Genomic DNA, 25,114 nt, shown 5'->3' with positions numbered 1-25,114 from the left:
AAGACCATCAGTTAAGTCCCACTATTGGATATTTAAGATGGCAGCATGACCTTTGCACTTTAGGGATTTCCCCATAAATACCCACATCCCAACATCTTCTTTTGGCCATGTGGTATCTCTCAAGATAACTCCTCCAGTTTCCCACAACAGAAGGGGAAGGACCAGGATCGAACCAATCAATTCACAAACTCTTATTTTATCTCCTTTTGGCCTTATACCTCATTGTTTCCCTACCTGTGCCTGATATCCCAGAGTCTAGAGTCTAATTTCAATTAGAAGACTTCTGAAATCATTTCATCTAATTCTTATGGTATAATAATAAAAGAGCTGAATCACTGGAAAAGACCCGACTCACTGGAAAAGACCCCAGTACTAGGAAGGATCGAAGGTAGGAGGAGAAGGGGATGACAGAGGCCGAGACAGTTGGATGGCCTCACCAACTCAACGGACATGAGTCTGTGCAAGCTCCAGGAGATGGAGAAGGACAGGGGAGCCTGGCGTGCTGCAGTGTGTGGGGTCACAAAGAGTCGGGCACGACTTAAACAACTGAACAACAAATCCTTATTTTGTAGATAAAGAGAATGAGGTTCAGAACATTCTTTTGCTGAAGGTATAGCTGTTATTAATAATAAACGGGAAATGTGAGACTTCAACCTAGGCTCCTGCTCTCATCTGGTGTTCTGGTCAGCTGAAAAACTGCTTCCCAAAATGTCAGAGATGATCTGAGGTTTTTCTTTCCAAATGCCTAGAAATCTTGGTAAGCTTTCAGGAGTTGTGTCATGATAGCTAAAAGCTGAGGTAAGACTGAAATAAACAAGCCCCACATCTGGTCCCATGAGATGAGGGATAGGCAAATTTTGAAAGTGAGCTGGTTAGGTTCCTTTACTTTCAAGGTCACACAATGGAATTATCACCACTATTTTTTTCAACTTCAAATCTGACAGGTGAAAATAATATAATAGCTCTAGCTTCATGAACTGGAAATATACTGTTCAAAGTGTCTCTTAAGTAGGAAAATATTAACATGGGCGAGAACAGTCATGACCTATTTCAACACAGTTGTCTCCATGAAAAACTCACTCTGTGGGGTGACACATATTACTTGACAAAAGGAATTCCATAATCAAGAAAAGTCTGGTAAATGTTGGGTTAAATAAATATTTAAATTTAAATAATAAGATAGGCAACAAGAAAAGCAAAAAAATTAAAAAACTAAACTAGTTTCTCTAACACAGGACTTCATGAAACCTCTAATATACACTAAGGAATGGTATATATGTCATGAAGCATTTATCCAGTATATGTCAGCACAAAATACTTTTCTTCACAATTTATGGAACTAGTGTTCAAGAAAGACACTTTGGAAACATAATCTGACCCAACATTATACTTCTGAAAGTCCTACTCTGGAAGGGTTGGGTGAGAACATAAAATTACTCTTAATATCAACTGCTCACCTTAAAATTACCTATTAAAAAGTAGAGACTATACTATAACTTAAAATACACAAGATGAGTGACATTCATATATCTAAAATCAACTATATACTACTTACTGTGGCATTAATGAAAAGATACTTCACTCCCAATAAACAAAAGGTCCACACAATAATTATGAGAGACAAAGCTCTAATCCATATCATCATTAAACATTTAAAATGAAGTTCTGTCCCCAACACATACTGTTCAGCCTGGAAGTGGGCCTGGCAGTGGTGGACTGAAGTGCAGATGGCAGGATCTCTGATTTGATGGCCACATTGGTGACTGCACCATCCATCCTCTCTGTCTCACATAAGCCTGGCAATTGTGGTGCCTTCTCCAGCGTGGGTAGTAACTGATCAAACTGGTCAAGGTCAGCTGTAAACTAAGAACGGAAACCAAAGTTAGAGGAAGCACATTCTACACTTTCACCTGAAAGAAAGTAGAAAACAAGTTGTTCCTTTAAAATATATGAATTGAGTGTGACTATGAGAGAATGAAGAAAGAAGAAATAATTAGAAAGACTGGGGCCTCAATGAAATAGCATGACCTAACACTGGAACAAAATGTGGAAGTTTATGGTACTGATATACTGCAGGATATAAGACAACATACACACACTGCTTATCTATTATATTTTGGTATAAAATGTACACACTGGAAAAAGACTGAACTGGAAAGAGATATTGAGAGTACTCTGTTAATGACAATAACATCATGAGTAATTTTTTCCTGTCATATTTTTCAAAATTTTATAAAATGGTTACTTTATGAAGGAGTAAAAAATATATTTACATTGACATACTTTTTAAAAATAATTTCTTAAAGTTTGCGAAATTTTTTAAATGAATATTAGCTTCAAATATCCCAGAAAGGTCACTTCCCATTTAAAGACTTAACAGAGTAGGAAATGTATTTTCTATCATAGGTAGGGAGTTCTTACATCTGTCTGTGGCTAGGCATAGGAGAAAATTGACCTTTATTTCACATTATTCCATGACGGTTACCTGAAGATAATTCATAAACATAAAATGTCTAGCTGTTTGGGTTTTATTACTTGATTCAACTAAAATTTCTTCCTAGATTGTAGAATTATATGTACATATTTTTTTAAATGTCTGGCTTCTTTCACATTACATTTCTCAAGTTTAGACATGCTGTTCCAGGTAGTAGCAGTTCATTTTGTTTCTGATGCTGAATAGTGTCCCACTGTATGAATATGCTACAATATATATTTATCAATTCTAGTGACGGATTTGGGAATTTTTCTGGTTTGGGGCTAATATAAGTAAAACTACTATGACTATTTTTAAACACATCTTTCGTGGCATGTGCACAAACTACTAATCAAAAAGGAAAAAACTGACAATTTGGAGTCTACATTAAAATGGAGAACTTCACTTCATCAAAAAGCACCATTAACAGAGAGAAAAGGCAAGACACAGTATAGAGAAGTCATCTGTAAATATATAACCAATAAATGACTCGCCCAAAATGTGTAAAGAACTCTTACACATCAATAGGAAAAATACAACATATTGGGAAAATGGGCAAAACACTTCGACAGACTATTTACAAAAGAAAACATTCAAATGACCAATAAATACTTATTGTGTGCTAAGTCACTTCAATAATGTACAACCGTGTAACCTGATGGACTGTAGCCAACCAGGCTCCACAGTCCATGGGATTCTCCAAGCAAGAATACTGGAGTGGGTTGCCATGCCCTCCTCCAGGGGATCTTCCCGACCCAGGGATCGAACATGTATCTCTGTCTCCTGCATTGGCAGGAGGGTTCTTTATTACTAGTGCCACTTGGGAAGCCCAGATATTTATTAGGGGAAGGCAAATTAAAACTATGAAATATCACTACACAGATCCCAGAATGGCTATAAGTTAAAAAGATAGACAACACCAAGTATTAATAAGGACATGGAACAACTAGAAGGAATTCTCATACCCTGGAAAAACTGGCATTATCTGCTAAAGATCAACACACACATATTTTATGATCCTGTAATTCCACTCCCCAGGTATAAACTCAGCAGAAGTGCATGTATGTACACCAAAACAGATGTGCCAAGATAGTGTACAATGGCATTTTCTTGAAGCTGTTACTTTTGAAGTCAATTTTAAAGACTGAGAATTTTAATGTTGTTATTTAAAGCTATTATTCAGTTTAGAAACATGACATTAGTTTAGCTGTACCAAGAAACATAGGACAACCTTCTCGAAGAGTACATGCGTAAAGAAATAACCAAAACAGTGTTATTACAAATAGTAAATAGAGACAATACAGAGACTCTGAGCATTCGAGGAAAAGAATGTCTAACTAGAGCTACTGCAGGAAGCTTTACAGAAATGATTGTGTACTATGTGTGAACGATTGTGAACTGTGTTTAAATGATGAGTAGAAGTTCAGCAGACATAGAAAAGAGAGCAAAGCAGAAGATGCTTAGAAGAGATATGGCTTATCCCAGGAATAGGAAGGGCTTCCATGCACCTAGAATGTAGTATGCCTCAGAGGAGAGAGAGGCTTCTGGAAGATGAGGGCAAAAAATAAAGCTGACTCAAGAAACTCTAGGATCTATACATACTAAGTGTGAATTTGGTTTCACAAGGAAGAATCTTATTAATAAACTGCTTTGTAAATACATTTTCAGCTATTTCACGGATGTCTATATTCTTTCTAAATAATGCATAAGCTTCTAGCGGGGAGGAATAACATTTTCTGCTTTTCTTAAATTCCTTCAGAATCCACTGCAATTATTCAATAAATGAAGCTGCCTATCACTTTTCACCACCCGCTACCCCAGCCTAAACAAAGAGGTACCTGATCCATAAGAATTTACACAAAGGTTTATTTGGATTTACTTCTGTTTCAGAGCATGTTATATACCCTACTATCCGGAATACTCAAAGTCTCTATCTGATGGGGGCTGGGGGTTGAGAGTGGTTAGAGTGAGAAGGAAAATGACTTTAGAAAACGTTTCAAAGGAAATTAAATAGCAAAGCAAGCCAGACTAGGCACCCGTGTCCACCTCCTCACATTTCTCTCTCATTTCACTTACATTGGCGGTTCCCAAACTTAGTTACCTATCAGAGTTCTCTGGGAAGTCTTTAAAATACAAGTTTCTGGGCTCTATTCTGAAAGAGCTGGATTTAATAGGTGGAGAGATGAGAGGAGGGGGCATAGAAGGTATTTTTTCTAAAATCTCCAAAGATGTGAACTCTGACTTTATCGAAAGAAACATCTACTTTCTTAGAATGCCACACTAAATTTTGTAACCCTCCAAGGTTCCAAAGAGAACTTTGAGGGCATCCTGTGGATTTTCAACCATTGGTATTAGTCTTTTAATATGTGCCCAATGGATGGGGCAAAACATAGCCTGAATCCAAATATAATCTATGCATGGAAAAAAATAAAAGAAAAAATAACTAGGAATGTTCATCCTATGAAGTAAAGAATTACCTACCTGGCTCTGTGACTCCAGTTTAATTTCCTCAGGAGCAGGCTTGGTCATGGGGGCTGGGTTTGTGTTACAAGGATCCATCTGCTCTTTCTTTTCCACCTTCACCTTTACATCATCCAGGCTCAGGTTCGGAGTGGATCTTAAATCTTTCTCATCTTTATCTAAAAGGTAGCGTAGGAGCTGATGGTCTTTTGATTCTTTTTTCTTGGAGGCATCCAGTTCCAGTTTTACACTGGAATTTCCCTGGACCTGTCCAGTCACTGACACAGAAGCAGATGCACTGTCCTTCTTATCAGGCTCCACAGACAAAGTTGTGATATCCGAGGGGCTACCCTCCTGTAAGAGACGGTGTAGGATTTTGTGCCGCTCAGTCAGTGAGCTATGAGAGGAGGGGCAAGAACCACTTGAAGAGTTAGTAGAGGCAGAGGTGGAAGTGCCTGTGCAAGAGAGTACCTCTTTGCAACTTGTGTCTATATCAGCATGCCGTAACTGCTGCTCTGCAGTCGTTGTCAAAAGCTGCACTAGTTTGTGACTGGTTTGAGAGTATTTATTGTCTCCATCTGAGAGTCTGTCATTGTTATGTAGAAGCCCAGAATCCAGAGGTTTGCTGTCATTAGAGCTGTTGTCAGACTGAATCATTTCATTTAAAATGGATGCAATCTCTTTGTTATCTTTGGATTCAGCTTTTGCTGGTTGTATATTTAATCTACTAGGTGAATTCTGTGAGCTCATCTGCCTGAGGACTGGAGAGCTGGCAGAGAAGCCAACAGAGTTATTGGGTCCTTCATTCATACTCTGTAAAGGTGTTACTGGGATGTTTGAATAGGATCGGTTACTATTATTACAGGCAGTACTTGTCATGCTAACAGGGGAGCTTAATGTCGGAATATTAGGAGGAAATGAATTGTTTGGCATCCTGGGCCTTGTTGCCAATCCAGAACTAACTTGTCTCCTTGGAGACATGAACTGTGCAAGGGATATTCCTGTACCTTCCATAGGGGAATTATTGAGGTTTAAAGGGGGATTAGTGCTCTGGGAACTGGCCTGTCCCTGGTTTAAGGCAACACTGGCTACAATCTGATTTCCAGGTGAGCATCCAAAACTCCCTTGGTTGTTGCTAGAATTGCTATGACTGCTGCTATGAAGGTCTGAGCTCTGCTGGCGGTTTACTCTGGTGGGTACCATGTTGCTGCTGGATGGCGGCAAGGTAGATGAACGGGCCACACCGTGAGCTGGAGAGATACTGGGATTGACGGAAGGGTTTACCCGGGGCACTGACATTCCAGGATTAGTGTCATCTTGAGGAGAAAGACCACTGTGTTCCCTAGACAGGGGAAAAGACATTCAGATATCGTCATTGGTTTCCATTATAATATTTTATGAAGCACATTATAAGACAAGACCATTAACCTCAATAATGTTGCAAACTATCAAGTAAAAAGCTTCTGTATTACTTTAAACTAAAGAAAACAGTGGACTGTTAGTACCATGGTGAAATGTTAGAACACTTCATGGGAAAATAATGTTTAAGATACTGCACATTTGATAATAGTTAAATGTGCAAGAAATCTTTCCTGACCTTGGAAAACTTCCAATATATATACTTTAAAACTTTACAAAATTTAATACAAATAATTAACACTACATCAGACTTTTGGTGGAAAGAGAAACTTCCCACACTTCTGGTTACAAAGTATTTACTCATGACTCCCTTCATTATAGCTTTCAAGTATTTCAACTCCAAAGAGGAAGACTGGGTAAGGAAAATACTGTGTCACTGATGTAAAAATTAAAAAGGGTGACATGCAGACATAGCAGATGTTTTGAAAGAGAAATCACAATATGAAAAAAAGAACTGTGCTAATTCCACTCACAAGCATAAATTAAACTAAAATTAGAAAAAGCAGAATACTGAATTCAGATTTTCATCAAGTTCTTTTACTCAAATCCATAATTAGGACAACAGATTTGTGACTGGTATTACCATGTTCCAATAAGCAAATATATCAGATGAGGGAAAGATGAAGTGAGGGAAAATGTCTTTGTTTTTGTTTAATGCTAGATTTTAAATAGTTGTAAATGTAGTCTTGAATAATTCATAGGATAAAAGAATGGTTTCATGAATTTACCATATATAATAGTGTAAAACACATTTTGAGAGGAGAACAAATTAGAGGCAGTGACATTCAAATATCTCAAGTTGATAGTTAAATAATTTGTAGCTTGGCAAACTGTCAACTTGAACTCAGAAGCTACTGAGTTTTGCCTTAATGAAAATAAAGCACTTTTAAAATTAAAAATAACAATACTAATAAACTTGTATCTTTTATAAGACCATAAGTTTATATACGGAAAGCTGGACAGTTTTAGCCATCTTTTTGGTTTTTATCCCTAAAGCCTATATTCAGCCACACCTTTCCTTTCTCCCTTTTTGAACAACAAAGCTATTGTTAGGTGACAAAACTATAAAACTCAGTATGGATATATTGATTATATTCTCACCATGCTAGTTAAATGCCTAATGTAAAACTCGTTTTCTAGCCATCAAGAGTATAAAACTTTCTTCTCTAAGAAGAGATATGTGAACTGACTTATTTCATATGAAACTCTCCAAATAAATAGTACCTGTCGATGATATGAATTCCCATGATGAAAGGTTGCATGTCTGGACTTTGAGGGTAGCAAAGTTTACACTTGGTGTGGGCGCTAAGCATTGTCCCATCATTCAATATGAATCTATAGGATGGGCTGGAGGCAGTGCCACGAGTCATCACTGTTTCAAACAAAAGAGAAACCTAGTTAAAATGCTGACACTTACACTTTGGGCAGAGGAGAGTTACCAAGCCTCATTTCTACCTAGAACCTCATTTAAATGTCCTTCCAATTGCTACCTGCTCAGACTCAAGGTATGCTTCAGATAAAGCAGATATCTGAGGGGGGAAACGATTCGGGGTGAAAGATACAGTCTGAAAACAATTTTTAATTCAGTTCTACTTGAATGGGTGCCTCCTCACAGAAGTTCTGATTATGAAGAAACCACAAACCACAAAAAAGTCAACCTAATCTTTCCCTATAATGGGGCAGCTCCTTAAATTTATTTTATAAAAGACCGAGAAGTAACTTTCTCCTCTCTCCTTTTCAGTATTATCTCTAACAAGCTTTTCCACCCCGTTAGCGGGCTGATTTTTAAAAATAGCTTTATTGAGATATCAACAAAATTCACCAAGTTTTGATTAGTTTGCAGAACTCTTTAACTGAAATTCAAATTTAGTTTTTCACTCAGGAATGTGAATCAAAAAGATCCATCCTGACAAATTATTATAGTCGTATACATTATTTTTGATGTTTGAATTTAGTTTACTAATAAGCAAATTAATAATAAAGCCTCTGATTACTAATACAGAATAAAACCTAGATTAAGGCAATTGAATCACTATATACACAACATGAGTTACGTTTGTCTTAAGGCTTTATTAAAAACAGATGAAACTCTAACTCTACTGGTTGATTTTTACGAAATACATAAAGGCTACACCAGACTACTAAATAAGAAAAAGTCATCAGTGTTTCAGTAATACAATAGAATTCTTTTTTAAGGAAGATTTAATAGATAGATTCAGCTATACCAAGATTAAAAATCATATTCAGTTAAATATAAGAATTATTACCACAAATGACTATATAATTTAGCCTGTAATAAATGTTAGTCCTATTTTCAAAGACATTTTAGAAAGAGCTTCAATCACACTTTAAAGACATATGAAAAAGACAAAATGACCAATTGATAATTTTTGAAGCTACATATTATTTTAAGCAACGAGAAGACAGGCTCTATTTTATTAAGACAGGCTCTATTTTATTGTCTTGGGTGCACCATGTAAACTGAAGAGGGCATAATTTGCTGGAAATCTATTACATGCATAAATCTCCCTCAGTACCAAAATCAGGATATAAACTTAATTGCAAGGATTTCTTACCCATCTGGCAGTTTCAGCCAAATCTTGGCACATTTACCGAAAAAAATAGGGAAAAATTTAGTATCTAGTGAAATAATAAATGATAAAAAAGTCTTTAATGAAAACCAGTAATTTCTGTGTAAGGATATAAGTTAAATGTTTGTTATGACAAAGCCCTAAAAAATATTAACAATTCCCATCTGTCAATATCTTTTGACAATATATTTTGGAAAAAACAGTTGTAACAAAAAGGTGGTATTTTAAGATAAATTATTAGTGTGGGACAATGAGAAAGTTATAAATATATAAATATATATTTAGTTATAAATATATATAAAGGGCAAGAAAAGATACAATATGTATTTCATGTTATTTTGCTTATGTCATTCTATTTCCTCATCAGTATTTATTTCTCATTAGGATCATTCTGCTGAAACATTCATTGGCTCTTCACCATTGAGCTCATTGTCCAATATGGTAGTCATCAGTCACTATCATAATGTGGAAAATGAAATTTAAAATTAAATGAAATTTAAAATTCAGTTCCTTACTCATATTTGCCACATGTCAGGTACTCAATAGATGGATGCGGCTAGTGACTACAATACTGGACAATATAGCTCCATACATACAATTTCATTTTGCATTTCCAATCTTATTCTTCATTATTTCCTAAATATCTCTTCTATAGTTCTTTGAGTAGGAGTAGATAACCTTTTATACATTTATTTTTCTTCTTCAGGTAGAATAAACATGAGTTAATACTATGTCCCATTCTTGTTTTCCACTCTCCATTGAAACTGTACGATGCTTTGCATATACACTCATCTCACACGCTAGTAATGCTCAAAATTCTCCAAGCCAGGCTTCAGCAATATGTGAACCGTGAACTTCCAGATGTTCAAGCTGGTTTTAGAAAAGACAGAGGAACCAGAGATCAAATGGCCAACATCTGCTGGATCATCGAAAAGCAAGAGTTCCAGAAAAAACATCTATTTCTGCTTTATTGACTATGCCAAAGCCTTTGACTGTGTGGATCACAATAAACTGTGGAAAATTCTTCAAGAGATGGGAATACAGACCACCTGACCTGCCTCTTGAGAAACCTATATGCAGGTCAGGAAGCAACAGTTAGAACTGGACATGGAACAACAGACTGGTTCCAAATAGGAAAAGGAGTACATCAAGGCTACATACTGTCACCCTGCTTATTTAACTTATATGCAGAGTTCATCATGAGAAACGCTGGGCTGGAAGAAGCACAGGCTGGAATCAAGATTGCCAGGAGAAATATCAATAACCTCAGATATGCAGATGACACCACCCTTATGGCAGAAAGTGAAGAGGAACTAAAAAGCCTCTTGATGAAAGTGAAAGAAGAGAGTGAAAAAGTTGGCTTAAAGCTCAACATTCAGAAAACAAAGATCATGGCATCTGGTCCCATCACTTCACGGGAAATAGATGGGGAAACAGTGGAAACAGTGTCAGACTTTATTGTTTTGGGCTCCAAAATCATTGCAGATGGTAACTGCAGCCATGAAATTAAAAGACACTTACTCCTTGGAAGAAAAGTTATGATCAACCTAGATAGCATGTTGAAAAGCGGAGACATGACTTTGCCAACAAAGGTCCGTCTAGTCAAGGCTATGGTTTTTCCTGTGGTCATGTATGGATGTGAGAGTTGGACTGTGAAGAAGGCTGAGCGCTGAAGAATTGATGCTTTTGAACTGTGGTGTTGGAGAAGACTCTTGAGAGTCCCTTGGACTGCAAGGAGATCCAACCAGTCCATTCTAAAGGACATCAGCCCTGGGATTTCTTTTGGAAGGAATGATGCTAAAGCTAAAACTCCAGTACTTTGGCCACCTCATGTGAAAAGTTAACTCACTGGAAAAGACTCTGATGCTGGGAGGGATTGGGGACAGGAGGAGAAGGGGATGACAGAGATGGCTAGATGGCATCACTGACTCGATGGATGTGAGTTTGAGTGAACTCTGGGAGTTGGTGATGGACCTGGCATGCTACGATTCATGGGGTCGCAAAGAGTTGGACACGACTGAGCGACTCAACTGAACTGAACTGAGTACATATTTGCTAATTGAAATTCAACTTGAATTTCATCTCAATAGGTTAATATTGATTTGTTAATACTGATCAACTACTACCATTTTTCTTTAAAGGACAGATTTTAAACCTTACCTATCTTCTCAAATGCTTATATTGTATTTTATGTTTTTGTCTGCGTAGAAATCCAGATTTACTTTTGTAATGAAAATTATTGGAGACAAATTTCTTGACTTACTGACATGCCCTGTAAAGTGAGAAAGAACTAGAATCTTGGAGAACATTAACATGGAAACATTAAGATACCTGGGCTTCCCAGGAGTGCCAGTGATAGAAAAACCCCTGCCAATGCAGGAGATACAAGAGATGTTTGTTTGACCCCTGGGTTGGGAAGATTCCCTGGTGAAGGGCACGGCAACCCACTCCATTATTCTTGCCTGGAGAATCCCATGGACAGAGAAGCCTGGTAGACTGCAAAGAGTCACCAGGGTTGCAAAGAGTCGGACTTGACTGAATTGACTGAAGCATGTATTAAGATAATTTATGTGGATTACAGAAACATTAAGAGTTCTTTGGTAATTATACTGCCTTAATTTGGAAGATGCTAAATTAATGAAAATTCTAAAATTGAGGAACCTCTACTAACTTAATACAGGAAAATTATTACAAGTTTTTTTTCTTTTTACAGTTTAAGTTTTGAAGTTAAATGGTTTATTTTGGATAACAATGTACAGAATAAGACTCAGGAAAAGGAAAGCAGCACAGATCAATGAAAAGAATAAAAGCCTAGGAATCAGATTTAGGTATGAACTCTGACTCTCTCATTTACAAGTTTAGGACTTAACAATACAAATTAACCTTTGCCCAGTATCACTAAAATGGAGCCAGTTTACTGTGAGGTAATACCTAGCATGGAGCCTGGTATATAGCAGGTACTTAATGAATATTTCCTGAATAAATACCAAAGAAAAAACCACAAATACGTAGCTTCCAAAGTACTTGTGTCCTGCGTCACACTCACATTCGGCCAATACCAAGATACCTCTTATACTAATAGCTTCAACCCTGTATAACAATCTAAAATTTTGAATTAAGATGTTAGTATTGGAGCCATAGGGCTTCTCTAGTGGCTCACACAGTAAAGAATTTGCCTGCAATGCAGGAGATTTGGGTTTGATCCCTAGGTAGGGAAGATCCTCTGGAGAAGGAAGATATTAAGAATAGGTGCCAACAATACACAGAAGAACTATACAAAAAAGGTTTTAATGACCCAGATAACCATGATGGTGTGGTCAGTCACCTAGAGCCAGACATCCTGGATTGTGAAGTCAAGTGGGCCTTAGGAACCATTACCTCAAACAAAGCTAGTAGAGGTGATAGAATTCCAGCTGAGCTATTTCAAATCCTAAAAGTTGGTGCTGTAAAAGTGCTGCACACAATATGTCAATAAATTTGGAAACCTCAGCAGTGGCCACAGTACTGGAAAAGTTTAGTTTTCATTTCAATCCCAAAGAAGGGCAATGCCAAAGAATGTTCAAACTACCACACAACTGCACTCATTTCACATGCCAGTGAAGTAATGCTCAAAATCCTTCAAGCTAGACTTCAACAGTACATGAACCAAGAACTTCCAAAGACAGAAGCTAGATTTAGAAAAGGCAGAGGAACCAGAGATCAGATTGCTAACATTTACTGGATCATAGAGAAAGCAACAGAATTCCAGAAGAACATCTATTTCTGTTTCTATTGATGACGCCAAACCTCTGACTATGTTTATCACAACAAACTGAGGAAAATTCCTAAAGAGATGGGAATACCAGACCATCTTACCTGCCTCCTGAGACCTGTATGAAGGTCAAGAAGCAACAGTAAGAACTGGACATGGAACAACAGACTGGTTCAAAATTGAGAAAGGAGTTTTCAAGGCTGAACATTGCGACCCCACATATTTAACTTATACGCAGAATACATCATGCAAAATGTTGGAATGGATGAATCACAAGCAGGAATCAAGATTGCCAGGAGAAATGTCAACAACCTCAAATACACTACATATACCTCAGATGATACCACTCATTAGGTGGAAGAGGAACTAAAGAGCCTCTCGATAAGAGTGAAAGAGGAGAATGAAAAAAACTGGCTTAAAACTCAACATTCAAAAGAGCATAAGATCACAGCATCCAGTCTCATCACTTCATGGCAAACAGAAGGGGACAAAGTGGAAATAGTGACAGATTTTATTTTCCTGGGCTCCAAAATCACTGCAGATGGTGACTGCAGCCATGAAATTAAAAGAGGCTTGCTTCTTGGGAGGAAAGCCATGACCAACCTAGACAGCATATTAAAAAGCAAAGACATCACTTTGCTGACAAAGGTCCATATAGTCAAAGCTACGGTTTTTCTAGTAGTCATGTGCAGATGTGAGAGCTGAACCATAAAGAAGGCTGAGTGCTGAACAATTGATGCTTTTGAATTGTGGTGCTGGAGAAGAGTCTTGGGAGTCCCTTGGACAGCAAGGAGATCAAACCAGTCAATCCTAAAGGAAATCAACCCTGAATATGTGCTGGAAGGACTAATGCTGAAGCTGAAGCTCCAATACTTTGGCCATCTGATGTGAAGAGCCAACTCACTGCAAAAGACTGTTTCTGGGAAAGACTGAGGGCAGGAGGAGAAGGGACAACCAAGAATGAGATGGTTGGATGGCATATCAATACAATGGATGTCAGTTTGAGCAAACTCCAGGAAAGAGTGAAGGACTTGGAGTCCTGGCGTTTTTAGTCCATGGGGTCACAAAGAGTCAGACTTGTCTTAGCAACTGAACAATGAGAGCCATAATTCTTTACAGGACTGACTGGTTGGAGTACTGCTCTACACGCCAAATTTTCTCCATAAGTAGGACTGAGAAATGGACTAAACTATTCGGAATTACATTTGATCACAGATTCTGATCTTGTTTTCTGATTTAGCTTTGTCAGGTTTTGATCCTTGACCCTTGAGTTTTAGAATATTTAGTAAGGAGGGGTGATACTGATGTGGTAGTACTGACACCCCAGAAACTCTTCGAAGAATCTAGAAATCTGGTTTAACAACTGTCCCAAATGAATGTTACCTTAGGGAAACATTTAACCTAGACTTTTTTCTAAAAGAATGATTCTGAATTGAACTGAACTTAGGAAGCTTTTTGAAACTATATAGCTACATGAACTTCCTCCCAGTTTAGGAAGTTCCTCAGGTGACCCTGATACACATACAGCACCCCCTCACCTCCCGGTCTCAGTGGTGAACCACTCCTTTAATCTAGTTTATCCTGCAAGCTCCCACGTACTGTTTCGCTGAAATGTGTTTTCAATTTTTGATTCTGGAAAATAAAATGGTCAACACTCTTTAAAAGCAGTCTGTGAGCTGTCTCTGTCAAAAGCAGCTGAAAAACTAAGAACTTAAGTTTTTAATGCATATTAGGATTTTATACCAGCTGCTGCCTTTAAAAAGTAAGTTAAAGGCAGGAAAAAAGACAGATGGAGGACCAATTTTCTTGTCTAAATATCAGATATGCAGATGACACCACCATTATGGCAAAAAGTGAAGAACTAAAGAGCCTCTTGATGAAAGTGAAAGAGGAGAGTGAAACGTTGGCTTAAAGCTCAACATTCAGAAAAACTAAGATCATGGTATCTGGTCCCATCACTTCATGGCAAATAGATGGGGAAACAGTGGCTGACTTTATTTTTCAGGGCTCCAAAATCACTGCAGATGGTGATGGCAGCCATGAAATTAAAAGATGCTTACTCCTTGGAAGGAAAGTTATGACCAACCTAGACAGCATATCGGAGAAGGCAATAGCACCCCACTCCAGTACTCTTGCCTTGAAAATCCCATGGATGGAGGAGCCTGGTAGGCTGTAGTCCATGGGGTTGCTAAGAGTCAGACACAACTGAGCGACTTTCCTTTCACTTTTCACTTTCATGCATCGGAGAAGGAAATGGCAACCCACTCCAGTGTTCTTGCCTGGAGAATCCCAGGGATGGGGGAGCCTGGTGGGCTTCCGTCTATGGGGTCGCACAGAGTTGGACATGACTGAAGCGACTTAGCAGCAGCAGCAGACAGCACATTAAAAAGCAGAGACATTACTTTGTCAACAAAGGTCTGTCTAGTCAAGGCTATAGTTTTTTCAGTAGTCATGTATGGATATGAGAGTTGGACTATAAAGAAAGCTGAGCACAGAAGAATTGATGCTTTTGAACTGTGGTGTTGGAGATGACTCTTGAGAGTCCCTTGGACTGCAAGGAGATCCAACCAGTCAATCCTAAAGGAAATCAGTCCTGGGTGTTCATTGGAAGGACTGATGTTGAAGCTAAAACTCCAATATTTTGGCCACCTGATGTGAAGAGCTGACTTATTTGAAAACATCCTGATGTTGGGAAAGATTGAGGGCAGGAGGAAAAGGGGACGACAGAGGATGAGATGGTTAGATGGCATCACCAACTCAATGGACATGAGTCTGAGTGAACTCCGGGAGCTGGTGATGGACAGGGAGGCCTGGCGTGCTGCAATTCATGGGGTCACAAAGAGTCAGACACAACTGAGTGACTGAACTGAACTGATAGAGGTTTTACATTTTAAAAGTTTTATAGAAAATCAAGGATACAGTGGCATAATATTATGCCACTAAAGAACTATTAGTGATAGTTCTTTATACTATCCCTAGTGGAAAGGCAGCAAGGCAGCAAGGAAACTGCAAAGGCTATTTACATCTCTCTCCATTCTTAGCAGACCAGTAGTTCTCCAACTTGATGTACTTAAGCATCACCTTCAGAGCTTGTTTAAAATACATGGGCCCTCACCTGAGATTTTAATTCAGTACATCAACATCTTTAATAGGTGATTCCCATGTAACTGTTTCATGGACCACATTTTTCTTACCAGGTTAGGTACTGATGAATACAACATATAAAAAAAAGATGCGCTCAATTCATAAATACTATTTGGCAAGTTGTCCAGAATCTCCATAACACTAGAGTCAGAGTTACATGAATTCTGGGCAATTTGACTCTAAGAAAAAAGTTATTTCTTAAAAAAAAAAAAAAAAAAGAAAAAAGTTATTTCTATTGAAAAAAATCTTTTTTCTTAAAAAAGTAAAAGAAAAGGACATTAAGACATGACTAATGGAGAAGAGGTGTTGAATTATATTTTTTTACATTTCTCTCTAAATTGCTTTACTTCATATGTTAATGATTAGTTACTTATTATACTTTAATCAATCTATTTTATAGAGAATTCCAATGGTTTAGAAACACATGATTTAAACCATGGCTCAATCACATATATGGGAAGCCTAACATTTGGACAATGAGACAATAATCTAATCCTGCTTTGCCTTGGTCATAATGTATATAAATTATAGGCAACACTATGGAAAACAGTGTGGAGATTCCTTAAAAAATTGCAAATAGAACTACCTTATGACCCAGCAATCCCACTTCTGGGCATACACACCGAGGAAACCAGAATTGAAAGAGACACATGTACCCCAATGTTCATCGCAGCACTGTTTATAATAGCCAGGACATGGAAACAACCTAGATGTCCATCAGCAGATGAATGGATAAGAAAGCTGTGGTACATATACACAATGGAGTATTACTCAGCCGTTAAAAAGAATTCATTTGAATCAGTTCTGATGAGATGGATGAAACTGGAGCCGATTATACTGAGTGAAGTAAGCCAGAAAGAAAAACACCAATACAGTATACTAACACATATATATGGAATTTAGGAAGATGGCAATGACGACCCTGTATGCAAGACAGGGAAAGAGACACAGATGTGTATAACGGACTTTTGGACTCAGAGGGAGAGGGAGAGGGTGGGATGATTTGGGAGAATGACATTCTAACATGTATACTATCATGTGAATTGAATCACCAGTCTATGTCTGACGCAGGATGCAGCATGCTTGGGGCTGGTGCATGGGGATGACCCAGAAAGACGTTATGGGGAGGGAGGTGGGAGGGGGGTTCATGTTTGGGAATGCATGTAAGAATTAAAGATTAAAAAAAAATAAAAATAAAAAAGAAAAAAGAAAAAAAAAATTATAGGCAAGTAAAACTAAAAGTCTTTTAAGTAAGCCTTGGAAGGTTTAACTTATAAAGTTAAGGTAAAAATCAAACAGAAGACAATCATATACCTCGGCACTTGAGGGAGTAAGTGGAGGCAGTGCTCTGAATCTCCTACTTACACAAAAGTCAAGTGCTATATATATAGGGAGTCACAAAGTTTGCAATAATTGCAAACTATTGGATGGCAATAGTTGCTTTCTGCAATTGTTTCCAAACTTGACTGTACTTCAGGATTGCCTGGGGAACTTCTTGGTTATATCCATTGAAACACCATCTTTGGGGATGGTAAAAGTAAGAGGCCCACTGAAGAACTGTTAGTCTGTACAAAGCTGTTCCAGAAGTAGACAGACTAGTGAGATTCACACAGATGGCTTTTCGGAAAAAAAAAATCAAGCTGCTTCCTTCACATACCATTAGGAAGCAGCTGACCTAAAACATAATGAATGAAAAATCATTTGTAAACTGAGGAAACCTAATGTAACAGGAAAATGTTAAAATTAAGAAAAGTGATAGAATAATGAAAAATATTTTTAAAATTGTTTTTCAGGAGTAGCCATACAAAGAGTTTCTTCCCAGAGAAATTGTTTACTTAGAGATTAGAGAATAAATTACAACGGGAAAGGTATATTAGACTCCCATAATTTCATGACAATATTTTAAAATATATCAAAACTCCTTATCTTTGAATCTTTATAAATTTTCTGGCCTTAACACTCAGCTAATTTTTCCTATTTTTCCTAAAATACTGTTAAGTTCCTTAAGGGTGGGAATATGGGAATATGCTTGTGTCATTTACTATGACATAGCAGTTGTTTAATTATTAATTAATAATTTCATATGACATAATTTTAACTTGAAACTCCCATGTGAGTCAGGAGATACTGGCACTGTAATGGTCATGAAGCACAGATCTACATGCATGATATAGATCTGTACTATCTAAAAGCCCTTTGACATGCTTGTTCTGCTTGGAGTGATCTTCTAAAAGGCAGACAAAAATAGCACTTCCTCTCTAAAGCCATCCCTGATTCTCAAGTCAGAATTAATTTTTTTCTTCTTTGGTTTTATCTTTATTATTATGGCCCAGGCCACATAGATCTTTAAAACAGTCATATATCCTCCCAATACAATAGATTTTGAGCTCCTGGAAGCCAAAACCCTGCTTTGTCATCCTTGAATCCCTGGCACCTTACATAGTGTTCTACATATGTGAAGAACTTGATACATGTCTGCTGAATGAATGAATGAATGAATGAGTGACCACCACATGATACCCTGTTCTTTAAAATGTGCATCCCAAAATTCAGTATCTACTCATGAATTACTTTGCTTACCCATTTCTTCCTTTCCTAAAACTGATTATTATAAAAACTAATTGCAATACTTGATAAGAAAATACTTATCAACCCATAGATTGTATATATGTTATTCAATATTAATAAAGAGCAAGGTTAATGAAAATAGCTGAGAGGGAAAAAAAAAACCTTACCTTCTTGAAATAGTTGTCTGGCATAAGATGGCTCTCTGCCTTGAGGTTGGAAAAAAGCATAAATGCACTTTCTCACTAAATCTTCCCAGCCAGTTCTGCCAGCAGCTCTCAGGGAACTAGTATCAATAGAGATGATTTTACCTATACAAAGAATGAAAGCTTACATGTATGATAGCCTCCGGATATGTCATTCACATTTCAAGACTAATATGCATCTAAAAATATTCTGCTGCCTCTCAACTGCTTAATGGACAAAAGCACTAAAAAGCACTATTAATTTTTATTATATATAGTAACAGAGTATATCAGTGACATGAAAATACAAAATTGTTTTGGCCTTGGAGTGTGTTGTATCACATCATAAAATTCAATACCAATCAAGTATTAAAGTCATACCACAAAGACCCAAAGCTATGGATACTAATGCAGGTCAAACTTTTCTGGGTTGCTCTTTGGATCCTGCTATCTATATACTAATGTCTTATTGTGGATGGAGAGGCAGAGATGAACTATATTATTTTGGTTTAAATTAATTTCCAGTAATTAAGTGAAGAGACTATGAGAAAGTAAGCAAGTCTTTCCTTTTCTACCTCCTCTTGAGTTGTAAACAATATTGCACTTAAGAGTAAAGACTGAAGGCAAAAAAAGTTAAATCAGAAAAAAATAAGTGAGAATATTAAGATCTGCTAGGCTATCTGCAAACAGAACATATGCTTTATAAAATTTAGTGCTGATTTGATACTGTTATCACAGTTAAATAAGTTTCCTGAATGATTATGGAAGAATTCGGGCAAATTATTTCTTAATTGGGGGCCATTTAATCCAGTTGGTGATTTTTCAGATCAGTTTTATTTTCTATAAATCTTGTATTCATATAAGATAATATAGGGGAGATATATACATATATGTGTATGTGTGTTAGATTATTAAGGTGAGACCTACAAAGCCTCATCCAATTTCAGAACTTGAATATTACCAAGATCATCAATACCACTCCACTAAGTGTGTACTCCGTGCTTGTCACATCCCTCTGTCTTTATATTTTCCTGTCAATCTAGGCTGTTTCCATTTTTTTGTCATTACAATCAATACTGCTATGAAAATCTTTCACATTTTCCATACTGCATGAGGTACATAAGTAGGAATAGAACTGCTGAGTCATAGGTTACATGAATGTTCAATTTTATATTAAACTGTCTCCCAGAAACTTTTATAAGAGTTAACCCAACATCCTCTCCACCGCTTGGTTTATGGTTATGGTCTAACTTTTGTATTTCCCTGATTAATAAGGTTGAATATTTTTCATGTTTATTCACCTCTCAAGTTTCCTCTTCTGCGAACACCTGGTTGTCTTTTCTTCATCTTCCTTTTTTTCACACAATCAACTCAAATCTATTGTACTGTTTGTGCCTCTTTAACTAATCCCTTCTTTACATATTTATCTTGGCTTCTTTAGAAATAAAAGCTTTATTAGACCTCTATAAAGTAGGGTCTAGAATCTAATATACCCAAGTATGTCAGATCAGGTTGTCACCCAAGTCTTGGCATAAATGTAAAAAGAAAATAAATCAAAATTTAAATGAGGGAATTCTTGTTATTTTAGAACAGTATGGGGACAGCCTGGTGAAGGCTGATTGAAACTATAGATAATTTTGGACTTTCTAAGAGTTTCAGTCATTCAATTTTTGTCTCATCACATAAGGGACTAAGAACTGGTTATAGCAGAGAATCCACTGTTATATAATCTTCAAATGCAATAATACTCCTCATATGCAGTGACAAAGGGAGGCCTGTGTGTGTGTGCTTATGTGTTCAAGTTCAGTATTAGGCCACATGAGAGCAATGAAGTCTGTAATTGTAGAAATGGAGGGTAGAAAGTAATTAAATTATCAATAATGGCAATGGAGAAGGCAATGGCACCCCACTCCAGCACTCTTGCCTGGAAAATCCCATGGACAGAGGAGCCTGGTAGGCTGCAAGTCTATGGGGTCGCTGAGAGTCAGACACGACTGAGAGACTTCACTTTCACTTTTCACTTGCATGCATTGGCAAAGGAAGTGGCAACCCAATCCAGTGTTCTTGCCTAGAGAATCCCAGGGACAGGGGAGCCTGGTGGGAGGCCATCTATGGGGTTGCACAGAGTTGGACATGACTGAAGCGACTCAGCAGCAGCAATGGCAACAAATGATGAGTAATGTGATGAGTATCTTAGGAGGGAATCATAAATAGGCTGACTTAGAATACTTCTGCTTGCTAGAGCAAAGTTTAACTAACAAACCAACCAAACCACTGTTCAACATTTCCAGGGAGAAAACTTGTTTTAAGGGACAAGAACCACTTCATGTAGAGCTGGAAGTACTGCTAAATTTTAAGGAATTAAATATCTGATACTTTTTATAACTAGTTTATGATTGTTTATCTAACTCAATCCCATGATATAATGCCAATTTTATATTTTAAGAATACTTCATATTATTTTGGTATCTTTATATTTTCTTTATACTTTATATTTTCTCTGGTATTTTTTGTGTGGTAACTGTGTACAGTACGGTAATGCCCTTTTAATAGTGCATTGGTGGAAGAAAACACAATATAAAGAAAGAATCCTATTTTAGGGCCTAAAGATACCTGTTCTCAGTAATTAGTTGCCTGGTTTGGGAAAAGTCACCATTCCCTAATGTGTAAAATGGGCAGGCTGGATTCTATAATCTCTGAGGTTCCCTCTAGATTTATGATTACTCCATTATTCAGAGCTTTTTAATTTTTGCAAATTTATTCTAAAATAAGGCATATTAAGATTTTAATGCTGGGTCCTTGGTCAGAAACAAAACTACCAGTTGTATCATTGTTCCTATAGAAAAATAGTCTTTTTTTAAAACAATCTAATTTAGGATTTAGTTTATGGAAATACAATTGAAGAAAAGCTTAACTATATTGTTCCTAAATTATCCTCATAATTTTTAGGCCTCCCCTGTCTTCCACATTTATTCTGTGGACTAACCATCACCGCTTTCCAACAAGTTTTTATTCTGCTATCTCCCAAGCCCTCTTTGGTTTTACTGACACAAAAGATCAGCTATATTTTTTTAACAGACCCTATTTTTCCTTCATGCAATAATATTTTTGGTTTTTCAACAAGGGTTTATTAAATTTTTCCAGTGTTGTTCACTGGTAGAAAGTAACACATACATGCTAGACTCAAAAAGGGAAAGGAAAGGTATGCAAATTGATCGTTACTACACTTAGATGCTGTATATCTAAGCTCCCAGACATTCTCTTTGCTGTATTCAATTGTCTGTGCCAATGTATCTCCACCTACTACTCTTTAGTAAGAGCAGTTGGGGGTTTATCTTTAAAACCCAAGAATAAAGCATACAACCAAGATTTCTGGGGCTAAAACAGTAATAAATATTGTAAGAGGATGTTATAAACAATGGTAAAGTAAAAAAGTAAATGCTAACAAAGAACAAAATAGTAGAAATGATTTTTAAAATCTTGGTCTGCTATAAGTCTGTAGTATCTATCTCTCTTTTAAAACTAGAGTGGTGAGTGATATACAATTCTCACTGATGAAAACCTAGCTGACAAAGTGAAGACAGGATTAAACAATATAGGGGAATTCCCTGGTGGTCTGGTGGTTAAGGCGCCATGCTTCCACTGCAGGGGGTGCAGGCCTGATCACGGGTCGGGGAACTAAGATCCTGAGCATGCCACGAGGCATAGCCAAAGAAATCTTTAAAAAAAAAAAAAAATTAAACAACATATGAGAAATTCTTTATATTAAACAACAGTAACAATTTGGTTTTGCTGAAAATCAAATCTAAAGTAGGTCTTTAAAAAGAAGGGCTTATTTTCAGGCACTCACTCACTTTGTGGCTGCCTCCTATCCTCCTTTTAATTCTAACAGACGTCTCTGTGTTAGAACTTTCTGCAGCTCTGTTTCCTCAATCAGGAGCACTCATTCTGCACCCTTCCTCAATGCACCCACCCTTCCAACTGTCTTACTTGACACAGCTGGCATCCTTTGGGGCTTAACTGTGTGGTATCAGCTTGACAAGCTTTCTGTTAATCAGCTGATTTTTAAAACAGGACCTCTCTATTAGCTTCTCTTATACCACTTACATCTTTTCCATCAAAAAAGTACAAATCTGTAATCATATCATTGCTTTTTGCTCAACCATGTATACCCAGAGCAATCATACATATGACAGGCACTTTCAGGCATTTGATCAGTATGTGCTGAATCCATTTAAAGGAAAAGAATAAAGGAAAAATGAAATAGTCAGATACATTTATGCACAATACTAAAACCACCCTTTTGTATCTATTTGTAAGCAAATATATTAACACTGCCAATTTCTTTTCATGAATTTGAAGAAATAATTTATAATCAACAGAGATGTGAATAACTATAAAATAATTTCCTCTCCAGCACCCTCCCGTAACAATATTGACGGTAGCTAAAATGCACAATATCAAGACCACATCTGAAATGTTTTCTGTAGAGGACTAGTGAACAGCAGCTGAACAGCAGAGAAGAGAGGAACACATTAGTTTTAAGGGGACAGTCACATTCATTAATGCTGAAAGAACATTCTGAACTTTGCAGCTAGTACCTGTAGTATCTTGCTTGGTCATAAAGGATTCTACACCCGTAATAGCTGGAGGCCGAGGTAATCGCCGTGCAATACAAATCAAACATGACTGGAAATCTGCCCAAAACAAGAAGAGGAAATTGAAGGAAAAGAGGACAGAAAGTGGTTCACATCTATTACCTGCCATTAACGGTTTTTGTAAAAACAATACATGTTGTAAGATCTGACACAATATTGGAGTGACTCTGATCTAACAGTATAATATCAGAATTAAAATTGCTCGCAACCAAACACTAGTAGCTGCAGAAAGAGGTCTAGTTGGAATCAATTATCCCTTCCCACTGAATATTCTTACATAAACTAGAGGAGACCGAAGAATCTCAAGTACTTGGCGGATAACAGTTTGAAGAAGTAGTTTTGGCTAGATTCAAGCAACAGAGTGGTTTTTAAAATATAGGTTCATAATTTCCTATACTCATTAATGGCTACAAAGATTATTCCTATAACCACTAAGCAGATCACAAACTATCATATGAAAAAAGAACAACATTTAACTGTTTCTGAAGAGGCATTATTTTGCCCTTGACAGAAGACGTTTATGTTCTTAGGACCTGTAATTTTTTTGAATGTCCCATTTCCATTTTTGTGAGAGGCTGCACACAGTATCACACAGCTAAACATGAGACAGGCCTGCATGTATATTCTGTAAAAAGTTCCCAGCTGACGGTTTTACCCTTTCCCAGGTAGGACCCACTACAGACAAGCCTTTTTGCATCTGACTGACCTCCACAGCTTCCTTCCTTGTTCCTTACTCCACCAATTTGTGGTGTTCTTAACTTAGTTCAGTTTAAGTGTGCATGGAAAACTCATCCACTGAAACGTATTTAACTAATACCATGTTCATACCCTATTCCTATTAGAGCTTCAGCTGTGTTTTTATCTGCTCATAAGCTTTCTCCTTATAAATTACCTTGTATGGCCTCAAAAGTGCTAGCTCTATTCTCCAGTGTTCCATACACGCTAAGCTTGAAACTTTCTAAAAATCAGAGCTGTTCAACAGCCTGCTGCATCTGGTGCATTTCCAACTGGCAGCAGTGAGTTACAGCTCTTATTTCTAGGCAGCAAGTTGGTTTGAATGTGACATTTTAGTGGGAATGTCAGCTACAACTGAGAATTTGGGGGTATTTTAAAGGGGGGTAGTTCTAGATGTTAACAATTTTTTTCTTAAGTATTAAGAAATATATAGCAAATTGAAGAGCCACTAAGATATATAATATAGTAACCAAAAATATCATCTGAAGAAGGCAGTTTATAATCAATTTCCTCTCTGTTTCCAAAAGCACCGGAAAAGCGATCGAACACCTTAAAACCACCCTCTGTTTTACCTTCTCCATCCTCCTGAATTGATTTCGGCTGTGACACAGTGAAACACTGCATCACTTCATACCGCTGGCAAGCTTCCTGGTTCTCGGGGCCAGGCTCATCTGGACGGTGAATTAGCATCCTGCAGTTAAAGGTATGGCTGTTTCGGCGTGCTGCTTCTTGAGGCCAAGGAACTCCATTCACTGTGAAAGAAAAATTGATTATACGCCTGTGAAGGAGATGAAAAGGTGCAAACTCTGAAGATACAAATGACACACCTTTACTCATCTGCTTAATTAGATACTCAGATTAAAAGACAGACCCCTTCAGATCTAACACTATCCTGAGGCAAAAAGACTTACCTTCCGTTGCAAATTTAATCCTTTTACCAATTAGAGAAATGTAAAACTTGCAAGAAACTGTATAGTATTTCCACCCTCAAAGATAAGGCCTTACAAATACCCTAATTCGTTAACAGACAAAGACAAAATTAAAAATTAATAGCTTCTTGCTTTTTTGCTCAGAATTTTATAGCAGTTAGTTAATAAGCTTTTCCACTTGCTTCCTGCTATACTCTGGCATTG

The 25,114-nt window shown here is 37.2% G+C and overlaps 1 protein-coding gene across 13 annotated transcripts in view; it reads right to left on the bottom strand.

Annotated features, from left to right (window-relative positions):
• NCOA1 (nuclear receptor coactivator 1) overlaps positions 1-25,114 on the bottom strand; it is a 220,385-nt gene that overhangs the window by 49,969 nt on the left and 145,302 nt on the right. For all 13 annotated transcript variants that reach the window (XM_060411940.1, XM_027966558.3, XM_060411945.1 and 10 more), the window contains 6 exons: positions 24,554-24,733; positions 23,190-23,285; positions 18,574-18,714; positions 7,577-7,724; positions 4,955-6,275; positions 1,683-1,863 (listed from right to left, as the gene is read on the bottom strand). In XM_060411940.1, the coding sequence (XP_060267923.1) occupies positions 1,683-1,863; positions 4,955-6,275; positions 7,577-7,724; positions 18,574-18,714; positions 23,190-23,285; positions 24,554-24,733 (2,067 nt within the window). The remainder of the gene's footprint in view (positions 1-1,682; positions 1,864-4,954; positions 6,276-7,576; positions 7,725-18,573; positions 18,715-23,189; positions 23,286-24,553; positions 24,734-25,114) is intronic.

Source organism: Ovis aries, chromosome 3 (genome assembly GCF_016772045.2).
Source record: "Ovis aries strain OAR_USU_Benz2616 breed Rambouillet chromosome 3, ARS-UI_Ramb_v3.0, whole genome shotgun sequence".
Taxonomy (NCBI): Eukaryota; Metazoa; Chordata; class Mammalia; order Artiodactyla; family Bovidae; genus Ovis; species Ovis aries.
The sequence above is the reverse complement of the archived record's forward strand: the minus strand, read 5'-3'. Positions and strand labels throughout refer to the sequence as shown.